A 23,431-nucleotide genomic window follows, 5' to 3' on the forward strand; every position below is an offset into this window, starting at 1 on the left:
TCTGCATAGGGGATAGGAATGTGTTCCTCCCTGCTTGTTTATCTACCACATAACTGTGGTGTTGTCCGTTCTTATCAATAGTTGACCTGGTTGTAGAAGGTCCTTGAAAGCTATAACAGCATTTATTACTGTTAGCATTTCTTTTTGATTGATGTGAAGGTGCTTTTCTTTTTGGGACCATTTGCCCTGAATGCACCGGTCTGTCATGTGCGCCCCCCCAGGCGTAGTCCGAGGCGTCTGTTGTGATGACTTGATTTGCTTGAGGCTTGCTGAATGGAAGACCTGTGTTTGCTTGACAAGCTTGAGCCCACCACAGAATTCCTTTTGCAGACATGGAAGTAGTGGTATTATTGTTTCCAAACTGTGGCTGTGTTGAGACCATATGTTTTGTAGGTACCATTGTAGTTTTCTCATATGCAGCTTTGCACATGGCATTAGCAAGATGCAAGATGCCATGAATCCCAGAGCCTGCAGGATTTTCCTTGCAGTCAGCCTGGTGCAATTTGCCAGTGTTCTGAAATATTGAATTAGTTGCCCCTGCTTCTCTGACGTGAGGTAGGCCATCTGGGTGTTTGTGTCCAAATTGGCACCCAGGAAAATTATATTTCGAGAGGGTATTAGCCTTGATTTCTCTTTGTTGACTGTGTATCCCAGAGAGTTTAATAACATTATTACATAAGCCAGATGTTTCAGAAGAATGTGCTTGCTGTCTGCTTGGATCAGGCAGTCGTCCAAATAAGGGTATATTTGTATCCCTTGAAGTCTGCAGTAGGCAATTACTGATGCCAGGCATTTTGTGAATACTCTGGGCTCAGTAGATAAGCCAAAGGGCAATGCAGAGAATTGATAATGGGTTGAACCTGCAAGAAATCTGAGGTATCTTCTGCAATTTTGTCTGATTGGGACATGCAGGTATGCCTCCTTGAGGTCCAGTGTTACCAGCCAAGACTCCTTGCCCAGCATGGGAAGAAGTTGCTGTAGAGTGAGCATCTTGAATTTTGGTACAAGTAGGAATGTGTTTAGGATGGAAAGATCCAAAATAGGTCTCCAATCTTTTCCCATCTTTGGCAGCAGAAATAGCCCGGAATAAAAACCTTGACCTTGTTCGTGTGTAGGTACCTCTTGAATAGCTTTCATGTTTATAAGATCTGAAATTTGCTTTTGTGCCTCTGCCCTTTGATTGTGTGGCAGTTTTGACATGCCTCTCATTTTTGGAAGGGTATGAAAGTGGAATTTGTAGCCTCTGTTTATAATGTCCAGGATCCATTTGTCCTTTGTGACAACATGCCAATTTTTTGAGAATAGTGCCAGCTTTCCTCCTAAGGGGGCTGCCATTTGTGACCTGGTTGGCCTGCAAAGGGGAAAGTCATTGGGTTTGCTTTCTGAAAGATTGTGAGTTGTCTTCACCACCTCTTTGTGTAGGAGTTTGCCATTGTCTGCCTCTGTACGATCCTTGTGGTTGTCCTCTGCCCCTCGGGCGCCTGTATCTGCCTCTTTGGGGTCTGTCCGTGGCAGGAAAGGACCAGTTTTTGGAAGGCCAATTTCTACTAAAACGTGGGGGTGGAACCTGCAGAAATTCTTTCACAGTTTGCATTGATTTAGCTTTTTCCTCCATTTTTCGTAATACTTCCTCAGCATTTGCCCCAAATAGCACATCCTTTTGAAGGGGGGCGTCTAGTAATTTAGCTTTGACATGATCAGGCAAGGTTTATTCCTTGAGCCAAGCATGCCTGCGTATGACTGAGCCTGTAACAGCAGCTCTACATGAGGCCTCTAGAGCATCAAAACCACATTGTAAGGTATGTTTACCCACTTGTTCTGCACTATGCATCAAATCCTGCAACTCCTTCAAGTCTGGTTGTTCAGGTTGTGACATTTTACTTTTCAATTGAGATAACAGAAACTGTTGGTATTTTAGCATATGAAACTGACAGTTTAAGGCCATCATGGTTAAGGTAGCCGAGGTATATACCTTTTTTCCCCACCTTTCTAAGGATCTGGAATCTCTCTCGGAAGGCAATGGATTTTTGGCAATGGAAGCCCTAACTCCCTTGGGTCCCTGTGAGATGGTTTCTAGGTCAGCAGCATGGCTTTTGTAAAGAAATTGGTGTGAGTCAGGAACCCTGTAGTACCGGTCAGGCTTAACTGGAGCTGGAGGTAGAGAGTCCGGGTTAAGGCAGGCCTCCGAGTAAACATCTAGGATGTCCAAGACAGGAGGTATAGCCAGAGGCCTGTGCTGGGGTAACAAAAGAAATTCTCTGAGCCTTTTCTTGGAATCTGAATAATCCTGGCCTTCCCAGTGGAAGTGTTCCCTTAAGGTATGCAACGTTTCCCCAAATGAGAAAGCCTCAGGGGGGGATACAGAAGGAATAGACTCCTCTGCATCAGAGTCTTCAAAAGGGGAGTACGCCTGTTCCTGATCATCAGTGTGTTCTGAAATAATGGATCCCTGATCAGAGGAGGGGGAATCTTCCTCCACTCTGGGCCTTTTGTCCGGAGGTGGCTGAGAACCTCTGATTAGAGTAATTAAATCCTCAGCCATTTTAAGCATCTGTCTCTTAGGTACGGGGCCTGGAGATGGGCCCTGTGTAACTGGTCTCTTAGGGTGCATGGTTGCTTTAGACTTGGTGAAAGCCTTGCTGGAGAAAGAAAAGGAAGGTCTGAAGACACCTTGAGTGGAGGTGGACCTGTCCACATTCTGTGTTTCAACGCCAAGAGTGGCTTCGGTATCTGTAGTGGGGGTGTGGGCCGAGGAGCCTGCGACCTTAGGTACAGGAGACAATGCCAAAGATGTGTCGTCGGTAGTCAGGGGCTGCGTAGGCGCCTCACTGAGAACCGGACCACGTGTAGTCGGCTTTGGCGTGGTGTCAGTAGAGGCCGCGGACCTCGAGTGTCTGTCCTTGTCTTTGCGTGTTTTTAGACAAAACCGGTGTCGGAGAATCCGACGACATGGTATAGTTAAATGCTTTCCCAAAAAAATGCTGGGCGAACTCCGCCCCGACGCTTAATAGTGCGTTTGTTGAATGTAGCACAACAGTGACAGACCGAGACGTCTTGGTCTGGGCCTAAACACGGTATACAGAGGGAATGGAAATCCTTATGCGGTATTTGCTTCCCACAAGAAATACAATTATTAACTTTGTGTGACATCGGTCTGAGGCAAGAAAAGTTTCCCCAATGGGGTACTTAGCTTTTAAGAAGACTTCGGTTTTCCAAATTTTTCGTAATCTCAGGAGTTGGCCGACCGGCACTTGCGAACTGCTTCAGCTTCGGGCACCGCACGGCAAGAAAGACTGAAGAATATGGCGTCGGCTGGTTCTTTTATACCCCTCTCGTACTGACATCAGGGAAGAAGCGACGACAACCGACGCCGGACCTAGACTTTGGAATTCGGCTGACCGAGGACCCGCCTGATGGCAGGAGAACCCATCTGTTATGACTGCAGCTGTATGCACGATGAACATCAGGTTGAGGTGGTTACCACAGAAGACAATGACTCAACAAAGAAATAATAATCCTAATTGTAGCCTGTCTGTTCTGCATTCCTATGATGTCACGAATCTCTGGAGCTCTCTAAAACTGGAAAGTGATGACTGCAGATAGGCAGCTTCTCTTCTAAACACAACTCTCCATTAGCTCACTCCCTAACCCTGCCTTGACTACAGGTGTAGGATTGTTTTCCTAGACATACAGCAGCTTAAGATTACATTAAAACTATACCACCTCCAGGGCATCTAGTCTAAGGGATTTTTCAAGTATTTTACTTGGAGCCCCTTCCAACGGTGGTCTGTTTTCAGGCTAGCTTGCAACTTCACACAGATATTTTGTTCTAAAAAGAGCTTTCTGTAGTAGTACTATCCTCTACTTTTCTTTGCATTTCTTTTGCCCTACCGTCACAGTGTTGCCTCCTTTCCATTCTCTCTACTCCCTTTTCAAATTCCTTCCAAAATGCCAACCTGGTTAGCCTGTGGTTCCTCGCTGCTGTTTCCTTCTTAACTTCGACCCAACATGCTGAGCAGATTTAGTCAGGCAGTAGCCAGAAACTGGTATTTAACTATGAACCTTGGGGCTACAAGTCAATTCTTAAACCGCTGAATCACCATGCTGCCACGTTTACCACAACATAAACCACAGTGAAAAACTTTTCTATAGCAAACTTCAACTTACTTAAGACAGAGGTGGTAAGTTTCAAAACCCCCAAGCTAAAGGACAACAGTGTCCAAGATGCAGGAACCTTTACAAATGTACTCTATGAGCACCTACAAGGGATGCATGTATCATGCCATCCCTAGAAAAACCAAGACGCACTCCCCTAAGAGAAGGATCCAGTCTGGTGGACCCCTGCCATAAACAGGCTATACAATAGAAGGAGGAAATTAGTTAAAAAAAAAAAAGCAAATCCCAAGAAGGAAAGACATCCCTGATCAGTATCAGTAAGAAACGAAGGTCCCTCATAAAATCCTCCAAAGCTAACTTCGAAAGAAAAATAGCCAAGGATTCGAAAGATAACCACAAAGCCTTTAGCTATGTCAAGAATCTAAGTGGCAACTCGCAGATATGCTCTGAGCTAGTGCAAAATAGCACAAAATATACTGAACCCAATGATATTGCCAACATCCTGGCAGATAGTCAGTGCAAACTTCACCCCCCTCTCACCCCCAAAAGGGCCCACAATAATACCGGAAAAGTGTAATGTCTCTGAAATCACAGATGCACAGGTGAAAACAACCCTTTCAAAAGCCAAAAGCACAGTGTCAATGGGGCCAGATGGTGTCCCAGGCTGCGTCTTGCACGAACTACAGAACGAATTAACCCCCCACCTAAACACACTGTTCAACCTAAGTCTCTCCACAGGCTACGAGCCCATAGAATGGCACACAGCAGCGGTTATTCCGCTCTACAAAGGAGAGGCCACAACTGACCCTGTTAACTATCGCCCCATAAGCCTGACTAGCCTGGTCTGCAAGGCTATGGAGCGCATCATCGTGGAACTCATTAACACAGACATTGGGAACCTTCAAACACTTGACCCAACCCAGTTCAGCTTTGCTAAGGGCAGATCATGCCAAATAAACCTGGTTGACTTCTTTGAGACAGTCACCAAGGCCATAGATGAGGGGAAGGTAGTTCACACAGCCTACCTTGACCTCGCCAAGGCTTTTGACACCATTCCCCACTCTGGAATTATAGAAAAACTCACCAGCCTGAACATAAACCCCTACGTCACGAGATGGGTTGCCAACTTGCTTACAGACAGAACTTACACAATAAGAATAGCGGGCCCCAGGTCTGACTCTAAACCAGTTACAAGTGGTGTCCCACAAGGCTCGGTCCTGGGACCCCTACTGTTCGGCATATACTTCTCAGAAGTACAGGCAAACACAGGAGGACTATGGCTAACCAAGTTTGCTGATGACTGCAAACTGGAAGCCATAATTGACTACGGCTGACACGGACGTTCTCCAAAAAGACCTTACTGAGATGGACAAGTCATGGTCTCAAGCTAACTGCCAAAAAATGCACAGTCATCCCGATTTGGGGAAAAACAAAACACCCATGAATTACCACATAAGTGGCAACCCCCTTAATACAGAAGGGGTAATAAGAGATCTTGGGTCCCAGGTAGATAGTAATCTCTTCCTTTGACAATCATATTGCCAACGTAGTTAGGAAATCCTTCTATGTAGCCCATCTAATTACTAAAGGGTTCGCATCTACAAATAGAGAGGTTACAGTGCCCCTCTACTCGTCACTCATCAGACCCATCATAGAGTACAATGCCCCATTTGGGATGTACCTCACAAGACACTTCCAACAGCTGGAAAGACCACAAAAGTACCTCACCAAGAGGATTACTGGCCTCAAACATATGTCCTATGCAGCCCGACTGGAAAAACTCGAGCAGTACTGAGTCGCATATCGCTTACTCAGAGGTGATCTCTGCTTGACTTACAAAGCCATGTCCAACTCTGAATTGTTGGACATGCTCCACCTAAAGAAATCCAAGTCACTGCGAGCCACTCGCTCTAGTGAGCTAAACCTCGCCACAATAAATAGAACATGTGGGAGGGACATATTCCTGTCACAGAGACTCCCCATGCTTTGGAACAAAATTCCTAACTACATTAGGCAGAGACCCTCACTAACAAACCTTGACGAGTGGATGGGTAACAGAAAATACACCCCTGGGATAACTTCATTGGCTCTTCTTGACAGAGGCTCAGTTTATTAATCAATGGGGTGGTGAAAGCTGACACTCTGGCTAGGCTTATAAATGCCCTTGGGCAGATACCTAGTATCTACCTATGAACCTGTAAGTGAACAGTCAGACAAAATAGGCTGCATTGCCAAAAAGAACAAAACAAGTTTAAGGCCTACATCTAGCAAAGACAAGTGGGATGGTGTAAATGCTATACTACACATTTTTCCTTTTCAAAGGCAACTTTCAGATTGCAGTAAGAACAAAACTGACAGTTAGAAAACAATGTATTACATGCATTCCTTTACTGTACAAAAATTCTTTTACTCACCAGTCCAGCCTGACCAAACAGTAACTGCACAGCAGTTTTACAGGCCCCTCGCCAAGTGGAAGGGCACACCTGGTTCATGACTTCAGTTACTGGCGTGTCATCTCTTGGAGTGATTCCATTCTGACCTGCTGCTTCTTTAATCAGCTGCAACATTGTTTGCTGCAAATTGTCAAGACAGATTAATTCACTTTACATCTGCTTTAAAGCCAGTTACTCAAATTCAATGAGTTCATACGACAATTTCAAGCAACTAATATTTAACCCACAGCTCTTAGTGTCACTGCCATTGTTGTTCTGAGAAAATCACACACAAACTGAAGTGAAACCACAAGCATTATCAGTGCACTTAATAGCTGTTCTCATTTTTATTAAAGGAAAGCACTGTATATGTGACTCACTGTATCAGATGTTTTACAATTGTGAGAAATAGGGATGTGTGGTGTACTCACCTTAAGAACATATCCTTGTGTAACACAGCTGTCTGTCACTGTGTTGTTCTTTTTATTTGCATATTCTCTCTTATGTCCCAACCCCCAATATTTAAAGTTAGAGCAGTCAGTCCCTCTCTTTTATTTGTTCTCCCTCCAACAAAATAAATTCACAGACTGCTGCAATTAGACTGCAACATGAATCCTGACAACTAAAATAATGCAAAATTAGTATCTAAATTTATAGTCAACACTGCACAAAGTTGCAAACAAATCCAAAATTAAAATAATTGCAAGTAGACAAGCGTTTCCTAGCTGGATGCCTTGAATGTGAATGTTTACAGATCTCTGTGTCGATGTGTGAGACCAGTGGGTCTGCAGTTTCTGACCACTTCCAAAGACGTCAAGAGGTGAAATGGCAATTCTCAGAATTGCACATATGTATGAATGTGAATACTATGATAGGCTTGATTTGTTCCAAGACTGGTTCCATGTTTAATGACTACAGTGTTTGTAAGTATAGGCTACAGCTTTCCCTGTGACCATGTAGCAATAAACTGGGTACAGCAAAATATATGAAAACACTAATAAAGCTGAAATGAATTCAGCTGCTTATAGCCAGGACTACACATGATGCATCATTATTTATTTCATTTTACATTTGCTAACCAGCAAGTGGACTAGTCCAAGGACACTTTTCAGATATGACCAAGAAGAAAACCAATGACAACAATTTATCTCATAATAAAAGAAGTCAACAGGCAATTTTTACATTTAGAAGTACACATTACAGTAAGTACAAGTGTACAACAAACATCACAACAGATGTTTTGGGTTAAAATCCCTGTCTGTTACATTAGTAACTCTAAGAACTCTGCTGAAGGCAAGGTCCAACCAACGGCCAGTGTGACTTCCAGAGCTCCAAGTCCTCATGCATCCCACCCCCAAGTTGGAATGCCTCCTTTTCTCCAGGGACATTAATACATTCCCTGTGTAAATAAAAGCCATCCAATAAAATCCTCAGCTCTTACTTGTGCCAGAAACTCAACAAAGTCCATAAAAAACTTATGGGTGCCACACGAGGAAATAAAACAGATTTACATGCTACTTAAGGTAACAGAAGACAAGTGGGATGATGACAATTTAGCCACAACCTGTCCTCCTCAGTGCTGGCCCAGATCAAGTAGGAACCCAGTTTCCACAGAGGTGAAATGACCAAAAGTGGTACAGATGTGCAAGCCAACTAAGGGAGGAGAGGAGGAGACGTACACTGGTATATCAAACCCAGCTTAATGTTTTTTCAGGTCTATATCACATTGTCGACCTTTTGATCTATCGAATACCTAAATTGTCAAAGTCCCTATTCAGCGAACAATCTAAACATAGAATTGCAATTCATCGAACTGTTTTTGTTGACCAGCCTGAAAAAATATGTTCTGTGACTGACATGCCATCTGGATGTGATTTGCCCATTACCTCACTGTAAGCAGCCCCCCTACAAAAACGTAAAAAAAAGTTTACCTTTTGCAGTGTTGTCCAACTAAAATATTTCTATGAATTCCACTTCAATGTTTAGGTCATTTGTGGAATAGGAACTTCAAAAATTAGGTATTAGACAGAATAAGAGTTAAACGATGTGATATAGACCCCAATTTTTCAAAAGTACAAGTATGGAATGGAGGAAAGTTCCCTGTGTTGCAATAGTGACACTACACGGACATCTACTACTAACTACGTTAGTTAAGAGAGTCCGAGGGGGCAGTCAGGGGTCTCGATCCAGAGGAGAGAACCCTTTCTACCATGTAGAACGCTGAAGGAGAGCGAACCTCCTGAGAAACCAATAAGGAGGCTGGTCTCCCTGGGTCCAACGAGAGAATTGGAGCTGGGCCCAAAGTGGACGGAGTTCCGAGGGAGGGAATCTGGCCCAACAAAGGCAGAGCAAAAGAAAAACGTTACACTCCATCGGATCTGACACCCAAGCTCCAGCTCAGAGCGTGGCTCCGATCAGACATGCTCCAGGTAGCTGTCAGAGTTGAGGAAGCAGGTACCATCAGCGCCGACCCCCTGACTAAAGCCATCCTCAGATCTGAATCCTCAGAACCCGATGGACGGATCGAAGTAGGAGATATTGGCTGGAAAAAAGGAAGCAAGCTCCCCCCTCCTGAGGGAGAGGGGGCTGGCAAGACCACCATCTGGATCTGAGTACAGATGAACCTCCTCATCACTTTATCCATATCGACCTGAGACAAAAACTGGGTGGACCTCGACGAGGCCACGGACTACGACCTTGCAGGTCGGGGCACAGAGGCCCAAAAAGTTGAGCGGGTCTCCTCCAGCTCTGGGGAGAAACTTGGAGATCGGAGCCGAGGGGAGTCACGGATCCATAAAGTTTTTGCTGGTGAAGGAAGGAGAAGCCAGAGGAAGAGAAGGAGAAGCAGCCACAGCAGCCGCTGTGACCGAAGCCGAAGATGAGGCAACAGTCTCAGAAGGGGGAAAAAGGCCTTTTAGGGCCAACTTGGCCTTCCTGTCTTTAATGGCACGTAGGCTGAAACCCGCGCGCATATAGTGCAGTCTGTGCTCAAATGGGCCATGCCCAAGCACATAACACAAAGAATGTGGCCATCCACATGGGATAACTTATGGTCACACTCAGTGCATCTCTTGAATATAGGCTTATAAACCATAGTCTCAGAAGAATGCATAACTACAAAAAAGAATGTTATCTTTCTTAGTACAAAACATCCACTCACCCCACACACACACCCACAGAGGGGGTACGGGTAGCAAAACACACAACTACTCTAACAAACGTAAACACTAACAACTCGATGCACCAAGCGAGGGGAGGAGAAAGAGGAACCTACACTATCACTATCTAATGTTTAGAGAGAAAAACATACATTTTTAAACTTTTAACCCACTTACGACCTGGCGCTCTAGAGGTCATGCTACTTTAGATATTCGCAGTAAACGAGATCTGGGGGCTGGAAGGTAGGGGAGGTGTATTATGGGTAAGAGCTTGGAGCTCGGAGCAGATGCTAGTAAAGATGCCGGTTCGGATCCGGCATCTCACAGGTTAAATACCAAATGAAGTAAACTACTTCAGATGACTAGTTGTGCTGGAAGAGAAGGATGCAAGATCACTTTCTTGACATGTGATCTGAGTGTCTGAATTCATGTTGAAAACAGAGAGAATATCTGACTGACCGTGTCTAGACGAGCACCTATGAACTTCAGACTTTGCGTAAGTGAGAGTTGTCATTTGCTGTAACTGACTGTGATGCCTAGGTGAAAACACAATTGCAGCAAGCAGCCCTTGCCTAGAGAAGTAGAACTCTGGTTGAGGCAGATAGGAGTAAGTCGTCTAGATACGGAAATACTCTGAATCCCAGCAGTCTCAAATGAGCTGCTACCTCAGCTATGCATTTGGTGAACAGCTTGGAGGCTGTGGACAGGCCAAATGGCAGTGTTTCGAACTGTTAATGACTAGCTACCAGCTGAAAGCACATATCTTCTGCAACAACCGTTCATTTTGATGCAAAAGTACACATCCTGAAGATCTATCAAGTACATCCAACTGCCTTTCGCAGTAGGGGGCAAAATGGACTGAACCGTGACCATCTGAAACCTTAAAAACTTCACATATTGGTTTACTTTGCTGAGATCCAAGATGGCTCTCAAGTCCCCTGTCTTCTTTGGCACTAAGAAATATCTGGAGTAGATTCCAGAACCTATCTTGTCTGGGGGAACCTCCCGGATAAATTTTTTTTAGAAGCTTTTCTATTTGTAATGTTGCCACCTCCCTCTGATTGGGTGGAACATCAGAGATACTTCTCATTTTCTATCTCCTCATTGATTCTGGTGAAAAAGCCCTTTGAAGAACAGAAAAACAGATCCCCATGGCAGTCAAGGTGTTTCCTTCCTTCCTGCTCACTTCTGCAGCGGGTTTCTTTCACCTTTGGCCCAAATAGGGAAGACCCATCAAATGAAGTATTGATGAATGAAGACTTAAAGGGCTCCACAAAATTGCACAGGCCCATTCAAGCACATCTCATAATGGCTATGCCTGAATCGGCTGCCTATCTGCAGTGTGGGATATCAACCTCATGGACCTGTTGGCTATTGACTCCAGAGCGGCCAGTTGTGAAAAGATGGCAGTTTGCTCCTCCACAGATGTGGACCAGGAAGAAAATTTAAAGAGAGCTCTTCAGTCAAATCTCTATGCAATCTTGAGAAATGTGCCAAGTAATTCAATGACTGCAGAGCAAAGATGGCTGAAGTATGAAATGTGTTTACTGAATCTGTCCAAGGTCCTAGACTCCCTGTAAGGGGAATGGACAGATGACCTCTGCAAGCACTTTTAGTGGCTACCTCCACAAAGTACAGTTGTGTACACCTACCATAAATGTAGATGTTAGAGTGTCTTCACTGTTGCAGTCATAACTGTAAGGTGCTCCTGCCGGCAGGCAGCCCGAGGTCGGCCAGAATCCCAAAGTCTGGGTCCGGCGTCGGCTGTACAAGCTAGTAGTACCCTGACGTCAGTACGCTCTGGTACATAGCCCTCAGCCGACGCCATCTTCTCCAGCCTTTCTTGCCCTAGATGTCAGATGTCCCAATAAATCATAAATGAATCCAACAAGGAAACACAAATACACCACAAATAAGAGAAAAAGAGGGAATAGGAGGGAGGGAAACCTCGACTGCAACAGTGAAGACACTCGAACATCTACATTTATGGTAGGTGTACACAACTGTACTATGTTCTTCGTGTTTCACTGTTGCAGTCATAACTGTAGGGTGGAATCCCAAAGCAGTGAAAAGGGGAGGAGGCTTAGACAGAAGAAGGGGCAGCAAGAAGATCCTGCAAAACAGCAGAGGCAAAGCCTGCCCTGGTCTTAGAATACAGAGGGAGATTGTAGTGCTTGGAAAAGTATGCACAGAACTCCAAGTGGCAGCTTCCAAGATATCCTTGGTAGGAACTCCTCTGAGAAAAGCTGTAGAAGTGGCAGCTGCTCTAGTAGAATGACTTCTCACAGTACCTGGAAACTGTTTCCCATGATGAGTGTAACAAAATCTGATTCCATAAGCAATCCATTTGGAAATAGTTTGTTTTGAAATAGCTTTTCCAAGAGAACTGGAGGCAAAAGAAACAAACAATTGATTAGATTTTCTGAACTCCTTAGTCTTGTCCAGGTAAAATCGTAACTGTCTGTGCACATCCAATGAATGCAAAATCCTTTCCCCTTTATTTTGAGGATTAGGAAAGAAAGTAGGAAGGTGAATTGTCTGATTTAAAGCCACTTTTGAAATCACCTTAGGCATGAAAGTAGGATTAGTCCTCAAGGATACGCTGTCCTGGTGGAAAATAAGGTATGGTTCCACAGCCATGAGAGCTTGCAACTCTGAGACCCTTCTGGCAGAAGTCAATGCTAACAAAAGAACTGTCTTCCAAGATAAAAACTTAATATCTGAAGATGCAGCAGGCTCAAAAGGAGGCAAAGTAAGTTTTTCTAAAACATAATTAAGATCCCAAGCAGGAAAGTACAGTTTTGTACCTACCATAAATGTAGATGTTCGAAGATCCACATTGCTGCAGTCCTTACTTATGGGTAGACCGCTGTCCTCGGTCGGCCCGAATACCAAAGTATTAGGCTGACGTCGATCATGGGCGCCTAGATCTGACATCAGAGCGTCAGGGTATAAAGGCGCATGACCGACGTCATATCCTCAGTCTTTTCTTGCCCCAGATGTCAGAAGACCAAACCAGAAAGGCCACAGCCAAAAAGAGAATACCTCCCAAAAACATGCCCAACAACAACCATCACCTAAAGCATAGCACCAAGTCAAACTACAGTGGGGAAGGAGGGAGGGTAAATTGGACTGCAGCAATGTGGATCTTCGAACATCTACATTTATGGTAGGTACAAAACTGTACTATGTTCTTCATCTCACATTGCTGCAGTCCTTACTTATGGGTAGAATCCCAAAGCAATGGGAAAGGGAGGATGGTAAAAATCATAAAGCAGTAGGGGCCGCTAAAATGCCCTGTAAAATTGCAGTGGCAAATCCAGCCCTAGACTTAGAATAAAGAGGAAGGTGATAATGTTTAGAAAAGGTATGCACTGAACTCTAAGTAGCTGCCTCCAAAATGTCTTTTGTAGCTACCCCCCTTAGAAAGGCCGTAGAAGTAGCAGTAGCCCTAGTGGAATGAGGCCTGATCCCAGCTGGAATCTCCTTACCATGATGGGAATAACAGAAAGAGATACAAAACCCAATCCATTTTGAAATAGTTTGTTTTGAAACAGGTTTACCCTGTGAACCCAAAGCAAAAGAAACAAACAATTGCTGAGACTGTCTGAACTCCTTGGTTCTGCTCAAATAATGACGCAACTGCCTGTGAATATCCAAAGTATGCAAAATTTTCTCCCCTTTATTTTGGGGGTTTGCATAAAAAGTAGGCAAATGAATAGTTTGATTTAAGGCCACACTAGAAACCACTTTAGGCATAAAGGAAGGATTAGTACGCAAAGATACCCTATCCTTATGAAAAATCAGGAAAGGCTCCACTGCCATGAGGGCCTGTAATTCAGAAACCCTTCTTGCAGAGGTAATGGCCAACAAAAAAGCAGTTTTCCATGACAAATACTTTAACTCGGCAGTAGCTGCAGGCTCAAAAGGTTGTAGAGTAAGTTTTTCCAACACAAAATTGAGATCCCAAGCAGGAGTAGGAGCTCTACGTGGGGGTCCTATATTCTTTGCCCCTCTCAGAAATTGCTTAAACCAAGGATGAGAGAATAAAGGAGGGTCACAATCATAGTGAGCAGAAATGGCTGCAGCATGGACCTTTATTGAGGAGAAAGACAAACCCTTGTCCAATAACTCAGTAAGATATTGAAGAACAACACTTAAATCAGGTTTGGAGACATCAAAGTCCTTTCCTTTGCTCCAAATAAAAAATCTCCTCCATTTATCAGCGTAAACTTTTCTGGTACTAGGCCGCCTGGCCTCCAAAATAACATTCAAAACTTGTTGTGGAAGCTGAGACCCTCCAGAGTCTAAAACAGAATATGCCAGGCTGTGAGATGCAGAGACTGAATCTTGACATTGAGGAAGTGACTGTCCTCTTGTGACAAAAGGTGCGGAATCAAAGGCAGAGGCCATGGAGGTTCTCGTACTAAACTCCTCAGTAGTGGGTACCAGTGTTGTCGAGGCCAATCCGGTGCTATCAAAATCATGGTTGGCTTGTCTTGTCTGGCCTTCAAAAGTACCTTGGGAAGAAGAGGCAGAGGTGGAAAGGCATATACATGCAGATTGTTCCAACTGAATGATAGAGCGTCCACCTTCCAAGCTGTGTGATGAAACATTTTGTGCAAAACTTTGGCAACTGGTAATTTAGTGGAGAAGCGAACAGATCTATGTCTGGAGTTCCCCATAACACTGTCAACTTTTGAAATACATGAGGATCCAATTTCCACTCGTGAGGATCCACTATTTGTCTGCTCAATACATCTGCTAAGGAGTTCTGTGCTCCTGGTAGAAACCTTGCCTGAAGATTGAGGTGTAGATTGAGAGCAGTTTCCCACAGAATCATCGCTTGCCTGCAAAGAGGGTAAGAATGGGTTCCCCCCTGCTTGTTGATGTACCACATGACAGTGGTGTTGTCTGTTTGAATCAACACCTGCCCTGGGTGAAGTAAATCTTTGAAAGCCATCAATGCAAACTGGACTGCCAACATTTCCTTCAAGTTGATATGCAAATGTTGGAGTGTGACAGGCCACGTGTTTTGCACCCATTTTCCATTGAGGTGTGCTCCCCAAGCCTTGTCCGAGGCATCTGTCGTTAGAATCTGACTCGCCTCTGGCCGGGTCACAGAGAGTCCCTTGTTTAGGTGACATTCCTCGGCCCACCACAAAAACTCCTTCTGCATGCAAGGTATTATCGGAATGACAGTGTCTAGATCTTGGCAGTGCTGTGTCCATACATTTTGAGATACCATTGAAGCTTCCTCATATGCAATTTGGCATTGGGAAGCACCAGAATACAAGATGCCATGAACCCCAAGGCTTGAAGGACTGTCCTTGCAGTCAGCCTGGACCGTAGAGACATTTGATGGAAATAAAGAGAAAGGCTTCTTTGTTTGTCCGGGGTCAAAAAAGCCATCTGGGAAGCTGTATTCAGTCTCACACCCAGAAAGCACATGTCCTGAGAGGGTACTAGACTGGACTTTGTTTCGTTCACAGAATACCCTAGGCATCTTAACACTGCCATCACATACTGTAGATGATGAAGAAGTTCTTCCTTTTCTTGTGCAATAATCAGGCAATCGTCCAAATAAGGATAAATCTGTATTCCTCTTAGTCTGAAAAAGTCTATCACTGGAGCCAGAACCTTCGTGAACACTCTGGGTGCAGTAGATAAGCCAAAGGGCAATGCAGAGAACTGATAATGTAAATTTCCAGCCTGAAAACACAGGTACCTCCTGCAACTGGGCCTGATAGGAACATGAAGGTAAGCCTCTTTGAGATCCGGAGTAACCATCCAGTGATCTTTCCCCAACAGAGGTAAAAGTTGTAAAGTCAGCATCTTGAACTTTGGAATGTCCAGGTAAGTGTTGAGGATAGATAAATCCAAAATTGGTCTCCACGTGTTCCCTTTCTTTGGAACTAGAAACAGGTGAGAATAAAATCCTAGGCCCACTTCTGACAGAGGAACTGGCTGTATAGCTCCTATTTGAAGAAGTAAAGAAATTTGTCTGTGAGCCTCTATCCTTTGCTGAGGAGGGACGTCTGGCATGCCTTTGAAATGAGGCATGGTATGGAAATAGAACTTGTAACCTCGGTTTATAATGTCCAATACCCATTTGTCCTGGGTGACTAAATGCCAATTTTGCTTGAAAAGAGCCAACTTTCCTCCCAAAGGAGCTGCCAGGCAAGAAGGATCTGGCAGCTGAAAATGCAGGTCATTGGGCCTGTTTACGAAAGGACCGGCCCCTGCCCTCACCAGCAGATTGAGCAGGCGAACTCCATTGTCTCGGCCTGAAGGTATTCTGAGCTCTGCCCCTACCACGCCGAGATCTACCCCTAGACTGAGAATCAGAAGAAGGGTACGTCCACCCCTTAGTAGGCGAATTTCTACTAAACTTTGGAGGTTGTACCTGCAAAAAATCTTTAACAGTCTGCATAGACTTAGTCTTGTCTTCCATTTTCTTTAAGACAGACTCCACAGGAGGACCAAACAAAACTTCAGACTGTAAAGGGGCATCCCGAATTCTAGACTTAACACGCTCAGACAAATACTGATCCTTAAGCCAGGCGTGCCTACGAATAACTGAACCAGTGGCAGCCACCCTAGAAGAAGCCTGTAAAGCATCAAAACCACATTGCAAAGAGTGCTTACCCACCTGTTCAGAAACATGCACTAAATCCTGCAATTCTTTACACTCTATGCCCTCTGCCAAAGCATCCACTTTAGATCTTAGCTGAGAAAGGAGGAAATTCTGATACATCAACATATGAAACTGGCAGTTCAAAGCTCTCATTGCTAAAGTAGAAGAGGTATACAACTACTTACCCCATCTATCCAAAGCTCTAGCTTCCTTATCCAGAGGAACCGGATTCTTAACAACAGAGGCTCTAACACCCTTAGGCCCCTGACTAATAGTTTCTGGGTCCGCCCTAGGACTCTTATACAGATATTTATGAGCCGCAGGCACCCTGTAATACCTGTCCGATTTAACTGGGGCAGGAGGCACAGAATCTGGATTAAGGGAAGCTTCCGAGAAAACATCTGAAACAACATCCAAAACCGGAGGTATAGCTAAGGGTCTATGCTGTGGGAAAAACAAGAACTCCCTAAGTCTCTTCCGTGAATCAGAGTAATCCTGTCCTTCCCACTCAAAATGCTCCCTCATGGAATGCAGAGTTTCTGAAAATGAAAAATCCTCCGGAGGAGAAGCAGAAGGAGAGGAATCCTCTGCATCAGAATCAGAATAAGGAGGGAAATCTTGAATGTCTTCAGCAGAAGACTCTGAATCATCTGAGGCCTGCCCCAAACTTTCCAACTCTGGCTCCATCCTGGGCCTCTTATCAGGAGGGGGCATAGAACCTCTAATTAAAGTAATCAAATCCTCTGCCATTTTAAGCATGTGCTTATTAGGCACAGACCCTGACGAACCAGAACTGACACCAGAGGAAGGCAAAACAGACCTGCCCTTAGAAGGAGCCTTAGAAACAGTAACAGAAGGCCTAACCACCTTAGGCATAGAAGGGAGAATAGTAACCTGAGAGGCCCCTTCAGCCTGACCTGCCTTCTGAGAGGCCACATCATGTAAAATCAAAGTTTCCCCCTGGGACTCAACAGAAACTTCAGCCGGATCCACCTGTTCAGCAGTAGCTTCTAAAGGTCCGGCATCCGAGACGGACGAATCATCCTGACTAGGCTTTAAAGATTTGTCTTTGCGCTTCTTAGTAGAAGCAGGCGTCGGAACATTCGACGGCATATTATAATTACACCTCTTGCCAAAGACCAACCTAGCGCAATCTAACCTCTGTTTTATAGTGCGCTTATTAAACCTAGCACAGAACCGACACCCAACTACGTCGTGCTCCGATCCCAAACAAGGAATACAAAGCGAGTGGAAATCCCTATGCGGTATCTGTTTCCCACAAGAAATACAATTATTCACTTTTTCTGACATCCGGTAAGTAACTGAGGCAAGAAAAAACAAAAATATTCCCCAACGGGGTACTTAGCCCAACTTGGTATCGGTCTGAAACTCCGAAAACGAAAAATTTCAGAACGCCGAACGGCCATGCGGCAAAAAAGACCATGCGGCAAAAAAGACTGAGGATATGACGTCGGTCATGCGCCTTTATACCCTGACGCTCTGATGTCAGATCTAGGCGCCCATGATCGACGTCAGCCTAATACTTTGGTATTCGGGCCGACCGAGGACAGCGGACTACCCATAAGTAAGGACTGCAGCAATGTGAGATGAAGAACATCAGGAGGGGTCCTGGGGGGTCTTAAATTCTTGGCCCCCCTCAAGAATTGTCTCACCAAAGGATGAGAAAAAACAGGAGGATCAGAATTGAAATGAGCAGAAATAGCAGAAGCATGAATTTTAATGGAAGAAAAGGAAAGCCCTTTAGACAAAAGATCCGAAAGGTAAAGCAAAATAGAAGAGAGATCAGGTACCAGAGGGTCCGAGTCTCGGTCCTGCATCCAAATACAAAACTCTTCCATTTAGAGGCATAGGATTTCCTAGTGCTAGGCCGTCTAGCTTCTAGAAGAACATCCAAAACTTGTTTAGGAAGGCTAGAAGAAATCAAATTCCTTTGAAGAGCCAAGCTGCCAGGCAAAGGGTCTTGAGGTTGGGATGTAGTAACCGACCCTGATGCTGGGACAGAAGAGAAGGGTTCAGAGGGAGAATCCAAGGAGGCTCCAAGAACAGGTACTTTAAAGTGGGATACCAAAACTGTCGAGGCCAATTTGGAGCAATCAGGATGAGGAACTTGGGCTTGTCCTGTTTTATCTTCAGTAATACCCGAGGTAGTAGAGGAAGAGGAGGGAAGGCATATCCCGAAGGCTTCTCCAGCTGAAGGACAGGGCATCCACTTTCCAAGCTGTTTTGTGGAAGGACCTGGTGCAAAAGCGAGGCAGCTGATGATTGAGATGGGATGCAAACAGATCTATCTGGGGACATCCCCAAACTGCAGTAATCCTGTTGAATAAGTTGGTGTCTAGCATCCATTCGTGAGGATCTGAAATGTTTCTGCTCAGGCTGTCTGCTAAGAGATTCTGTTCTCCTGGAATGAATTGAGCCTGGAGATGTAGATTCAGATTTAGAGCTGTGTCCCATACAGCCATAGCTAGTCTGCAAAGAGGGTACGAATGAGAACCCCCCTGCTTGTTGATGTACCACATGACCGTGGTGTTGTCTGTGCGAATTAGCAGAGGCCCTGGTTGCAAAAGGTTCTTGAAGGCTAGAAGAGCATTTTGAACTGCCAACATTTCCTTCAGATTGATGTGCCAGTGAAGATGGTCCTTTGTCCAGGTTCCCTGCTGGCAATTGTCTAGAAAGAGAGCTACCCAAGCATAATCCGAGGCGTCCGTGGTCAGGATTTGAGTAGGCTGAGGTAGACGAAAAGGCTTTCCTTCGTTTAAAGCACATGCCCTGGACCACCAGAGGAACTCCCTCTGGAGACAGGGGATCAGAGGAATCAGAATATCCAGATCGTGGTAATGCTGTGACCATACACTTTTCAGATACCATTGAAGCTTTCTCATATGAAGCCTTGCATTTGGAATCAACAGAATGCAGGAAGCCATGTAGCCCAGAGTCTGCAGGAATTTCCTTGCAGTGAGCTGAGATAGAGTTGCCAAGGTGTTGAAAATAGAAGCCAGCTGTGTTTGTTTTTCTGGGGTGAGGAAGGCCCTTTGTAAGGTTGTATTTAAGAGGGCTCCCAAGAATACCATTTGTTGTGAAGGGATCAAATGTGACTTTTTTGTGTTCACTGAGAATCCCAGTAGGAGGAGAAGACGTTGAACAAAGTCCAGATGTTGAAGTAGAAGATCTTTGCTGTCTGCCTGAATAAGGCAGTCGTCCAAATAGGGGTAAATCTGGATCCCCTGAAGTCTGCAATAAGCCACTACTGGTGCCAGGCACTTGGTAGACTCTGGGCGCAGTAGATAAACCAAAGGGCAGTACAGAGAACTGAAAGTGCCTCGAACCTGCCTTGAACCTGAGGAATTTCCTGCGTTCCTGCCTGATGGGAATGTGTAAGTAGGCTTCCTTTAAGTCCAATGTCACCATCCAGGCATCCTGAGATAGCATTGGAATTAGTTGCTGCAGAGAAAGCATCTTGAATTTTGGAATTTCCAAAAAGGTGTTTAACACAGAAAGGTCCAGAATAGGTCTCCATGAGTTTTGTTTTCTTGGAACCAGAAACAGTCTTGAATAAAAACCTTTTCCCATCTCTGAGAGAGGAACAGGCTCTATGGCTCTCATGGCCAGAAGAGCATCCACTTGATTTAAGGCCTCTGACCACTGGTGTTTTGGCAGATCTGGCCAACCGTAAGCCCTTGGCAAAGTATGAAAGTGGAATTTATAACCTTTTAAAATCACGTCCAATACCCATCTGTCCTGGGTAATATGAGTCCAATTTCTGTAAAAAAGAGGCAGTTTTCCTCCGAGAGGGGCATCCAGGTGAAGGGGTCCTGCAGCCCAACCTAGAGAGTCATTGAGTTTGCTTTCTTTGAGATTGGGATCTGTCTTCTCCCCTTCTAGGTGAAGAAGCAGTCCATTGTCTAGATCTGTAAGAGGCCTGACCTTGGCCACGACCTCTGGAGCATCTATATCTTCCCCTTTGAGGCCTGTCAGACGTGGGAAAGGACCAATTTTTAGAGGGCAATTCCTGGAAAATCTAGGAGGCTGAACTTGCAAGAAATCTTTTACAGTCTGCATAGATTTTGCCTTTTCTTCCATCTTTTTAATAACTTCCTCAGCCTTAGATCCAAAAAGAACATCATGCTGAACAGGGGCATCTAACAACTTAGCCTTAACCTGTTCAGGTAAACTTTGTTCACGGAGCCAGGCATGTCTCCTGATAACAGTACCAGAGGCTGCAGCCCTGCAAGAAGCATCCAAAGCATCAAAACCACAATGTAAACTATGTTTGTTCACTTGTTCAGTAGCATGCAAAAAAAGTTCCTTATCCTCTGCACATGCAGGAAGGGAAGCAAGCTTTTGCTTTAAAACAGACAAAAGAAATTGCTGATACTTAAACATATGAAACTGGCAATTTAAAGCCCTTACAGACAGGGTAGCAGAAGTATATACCTTTTTTCCCCACCTGTCTAAAAGCACGAGAATCCTTCTCAGAGGGAATAGGATTTTTAGAAGAAGCAACCTTAGCAGCCTTAGAGCCCTGAGAAATAGTTTCAGGATCCATGAAGGGTTCTTAAATAAAAATAAATGAGAGTCAGGAACCCTATAAAATCTATCAGGCTTAGAAGGAGCAGGAGGCATGGAATCAGGATTCAAATTAGCCTCAGAAAAAGCATCTACAATGTCCAAAACAGGAGGGATAGCTAAAGGCCTATGTTGAGGAAGAAGAAGAAATTCCCTAAGCCTCTTCTTGGAAGCAGAATACTCCTGACCTTCCCAAAGAAAATGTTCCCTCATCTCATGCAAGGTTTCCCCAAAAGAGAAATCTTCAGGCGGAGAGGCCGAGGGTAAGGAGTCCTCAGCATCAGAATCCTCATAAGGAGGAAAAGAATAGTCCTGATCTGAGGAAGAGACAGAAGATACAGAAGCCTGGTCAGAGGAATCCAGAGGAACATCCTGTCGAGGCCTTTTCTCAGGAGGGGGGTGAGAACCCCTAATCATTGTAAGCAAATCTTCAGCCATCTTTAATAATTGCTTCTGTGTCCTGGGAGTAGATTCAGAAGCAGCTTGAGCAGGAACTTTAGACTTAACAGGAGTCTTTGTCTTTGCCTTTGCAATAGTGATGTGAGTAGGCCTGAAAATCCCCTCAGAAGCCGGTACCTGCACAGCGGTTCCGGACCCATCTGAGGGAGTGACGTCCGAAGGTCCTGCAGCAGTTAAAATAGTAGGCCTTGATGGCTCCCCATGGGAGTCCGTATCGGCCATCGGTTCAGAAGTGGTGGACGACAGGGGCTGCAAAAGCGCCTCACTGACGACAGCCGAACCAGACGCTGGCTCCAGCTGCAACGAGTCCTGTTTGGACCTCGGAGGTCTGTCTTTGTCTTTGCGCTTCTTTTGAATTCCGGTAGTGTCCGACGACATTCTATAATTGAAGCGTCTGCCAAAATAATTTAGAGCCCAATCGTACCTGCGCTTAATAGTACGAGAGTTGAACCTGGCACAGAACCGACAACAAGAAACGTCGTGGTCAGGGCCTAAGCAAGGTAGACAGTAAGAGTGGAAATCTTTAAGAGGTATTTGTTTCCCACACGTTATACAATTATTAACTTTTTCTGACATCGGTGGAACAAGAAAAAGATTCCCCAACGGGGTACTTAGCTTTGAGAAGAGAAGTAAGAACTTCGGACCGACAACAACAAAATACGCTGTTCGAAAATCGCCAACCAACGACTTGCGAGCTGCTTTCCACCGCACGGCAAGAAAGACTGGAGAAGATGGCGTCGGCTGTGGGCTATGTACCAGAGCGTACTGACGTCAGGGTACTAGCTTGTACAGCCGACGCCGGACCCAGACTTTGGGATTCTGGCCGACCTCGGGCTGCCTGCCGGCAGGAGCACCCTACAGTTATGACTGCAACAGTGAAACACGAAGAACATCCATAGTGTCCACTGGAACCCATCTCTGTCCCTAGGAGATGGCTAAATATTTACCTGGAAGCCTGTGGATGGGCTGCACAGAACTTGGTCCTTCCAAGCCCAGAGTGAGTTCCATCAGCCGAGGGGGTCACTCAAAACGTAGCTGGGCCAGACCAAAAGCCTCCAGGAACACAGAAACCTTTAGGGACAGGGTGCCAAATAACCAGCCATCTTTTTCCTTTAGGAACACAAGTACATCTCCAAAGGAGACATCCTCAGGTGGAGATCAGGGGGACCCTTCCCCTTCATCACAGACTGTGTCCTAAGTGAGATTCTTGAGGGGAATGTAACAGCCTCATTTTACATGTTATCTTCCGAGGGACCTCATCACTGGGATGCTCTGGTGGAATATCACAAGGGGAAGGGGAGTCCTGAGGGAATGACTGGTGACAAACGAGTTCTGATAGAAAAATGAGGCTCAGAGCTGAAACCCAAAGGTGGTACAAATGTGATTGGGGGGGGGGGGTAAAGATGGCCTTTTTCTAGGTCAAGAGAAGACCCTCTTCACATTCTGGAAGGCAGTGTGCCTAGGGGATACCAAAACCAAAGGCATCAGAGTCAAAATCTCTTGCGCAGCTGACCCTTGAATCCCTAGAGGCCCTCCACCCAAGGATGGAGTTGGACCTACGCTGACCAGTGCCAAAGCTCTGAGAGACAAGGGCGGCTTTGATAATTTTGGTGTCGACCCCAGTCTCCCAAATCAGGCCCAATGCTTTGGCTCTGACAGTCTTCCTGCTCTGACAGATTCAGAGGGAAATAGCTCAGGGGAGCAGTTGGCATTGAAGACTGACCTGTCTTCAGATCAGACGAGGCCACTCCCAGGGATCACAAATCTGAGGGCTGTGAAACCACATGCTTGAAAAGAGAAGAATTAGCTAATGGAGGACTGGTAATGGGCAAGCTCATGGATATGACGAGAGACTGAGATGGAATTACACCCATCTGGATCTGAGCAATGAGGTATTTCCTCATTATCCTATCCACTTCTGCTTCATAGGTTGGCACTAGGATATCAGCCCTAGAGCAGATAGACGCCTAGACATAATAATCCCCTGGCTATTTCTTCTCACAATATTTACTTCCCTTTAAGAGGGACAAAAAATTTTTTTT

General features: G+C 45.1%; 1 protein-coding gene across 2 annotated transcripts in view; it reads right to left on the reverse strand.

The window, feature by feature from the left end:
• The window catches only part of GARRE1 (granule associated Rac and RHOG effector 1), a 1,402,647-nt gene that overhangs the window by 1,002,774 nt on the left and 376,442 nt on the right, over positions 1–23,431 (reverse strand). For both annotated transcript variants that reach the window (XM_044081683.1, XM_044081682.1), the window contains exon 6: positions 6,531–6,689. In XM_044081683.1, the coding sequence (XP_043937618.1) occupies positions 6,531–6,689 (159 nt within the window). The remainder of the gene's footprint in view (positions 1–6,530; positions 6,690–23,431) is intronic.

The sequence above is a fragment of the Protopterus annectens genome, chromosome 8.part1 (genome assembly GCF_019279795.1).
Source record: "Protopterus annectens isolate FY-2018-M chromosome 8.part1, PAN1.0, whole genome shotgun sequence".
Classification (NCBI taxonomy): domain Eukaryota; kingdom Metazoa; phylum Chordata; order Ceratodontiformes; family Protopteridae; genus Protopterus; species Protopterus annectens.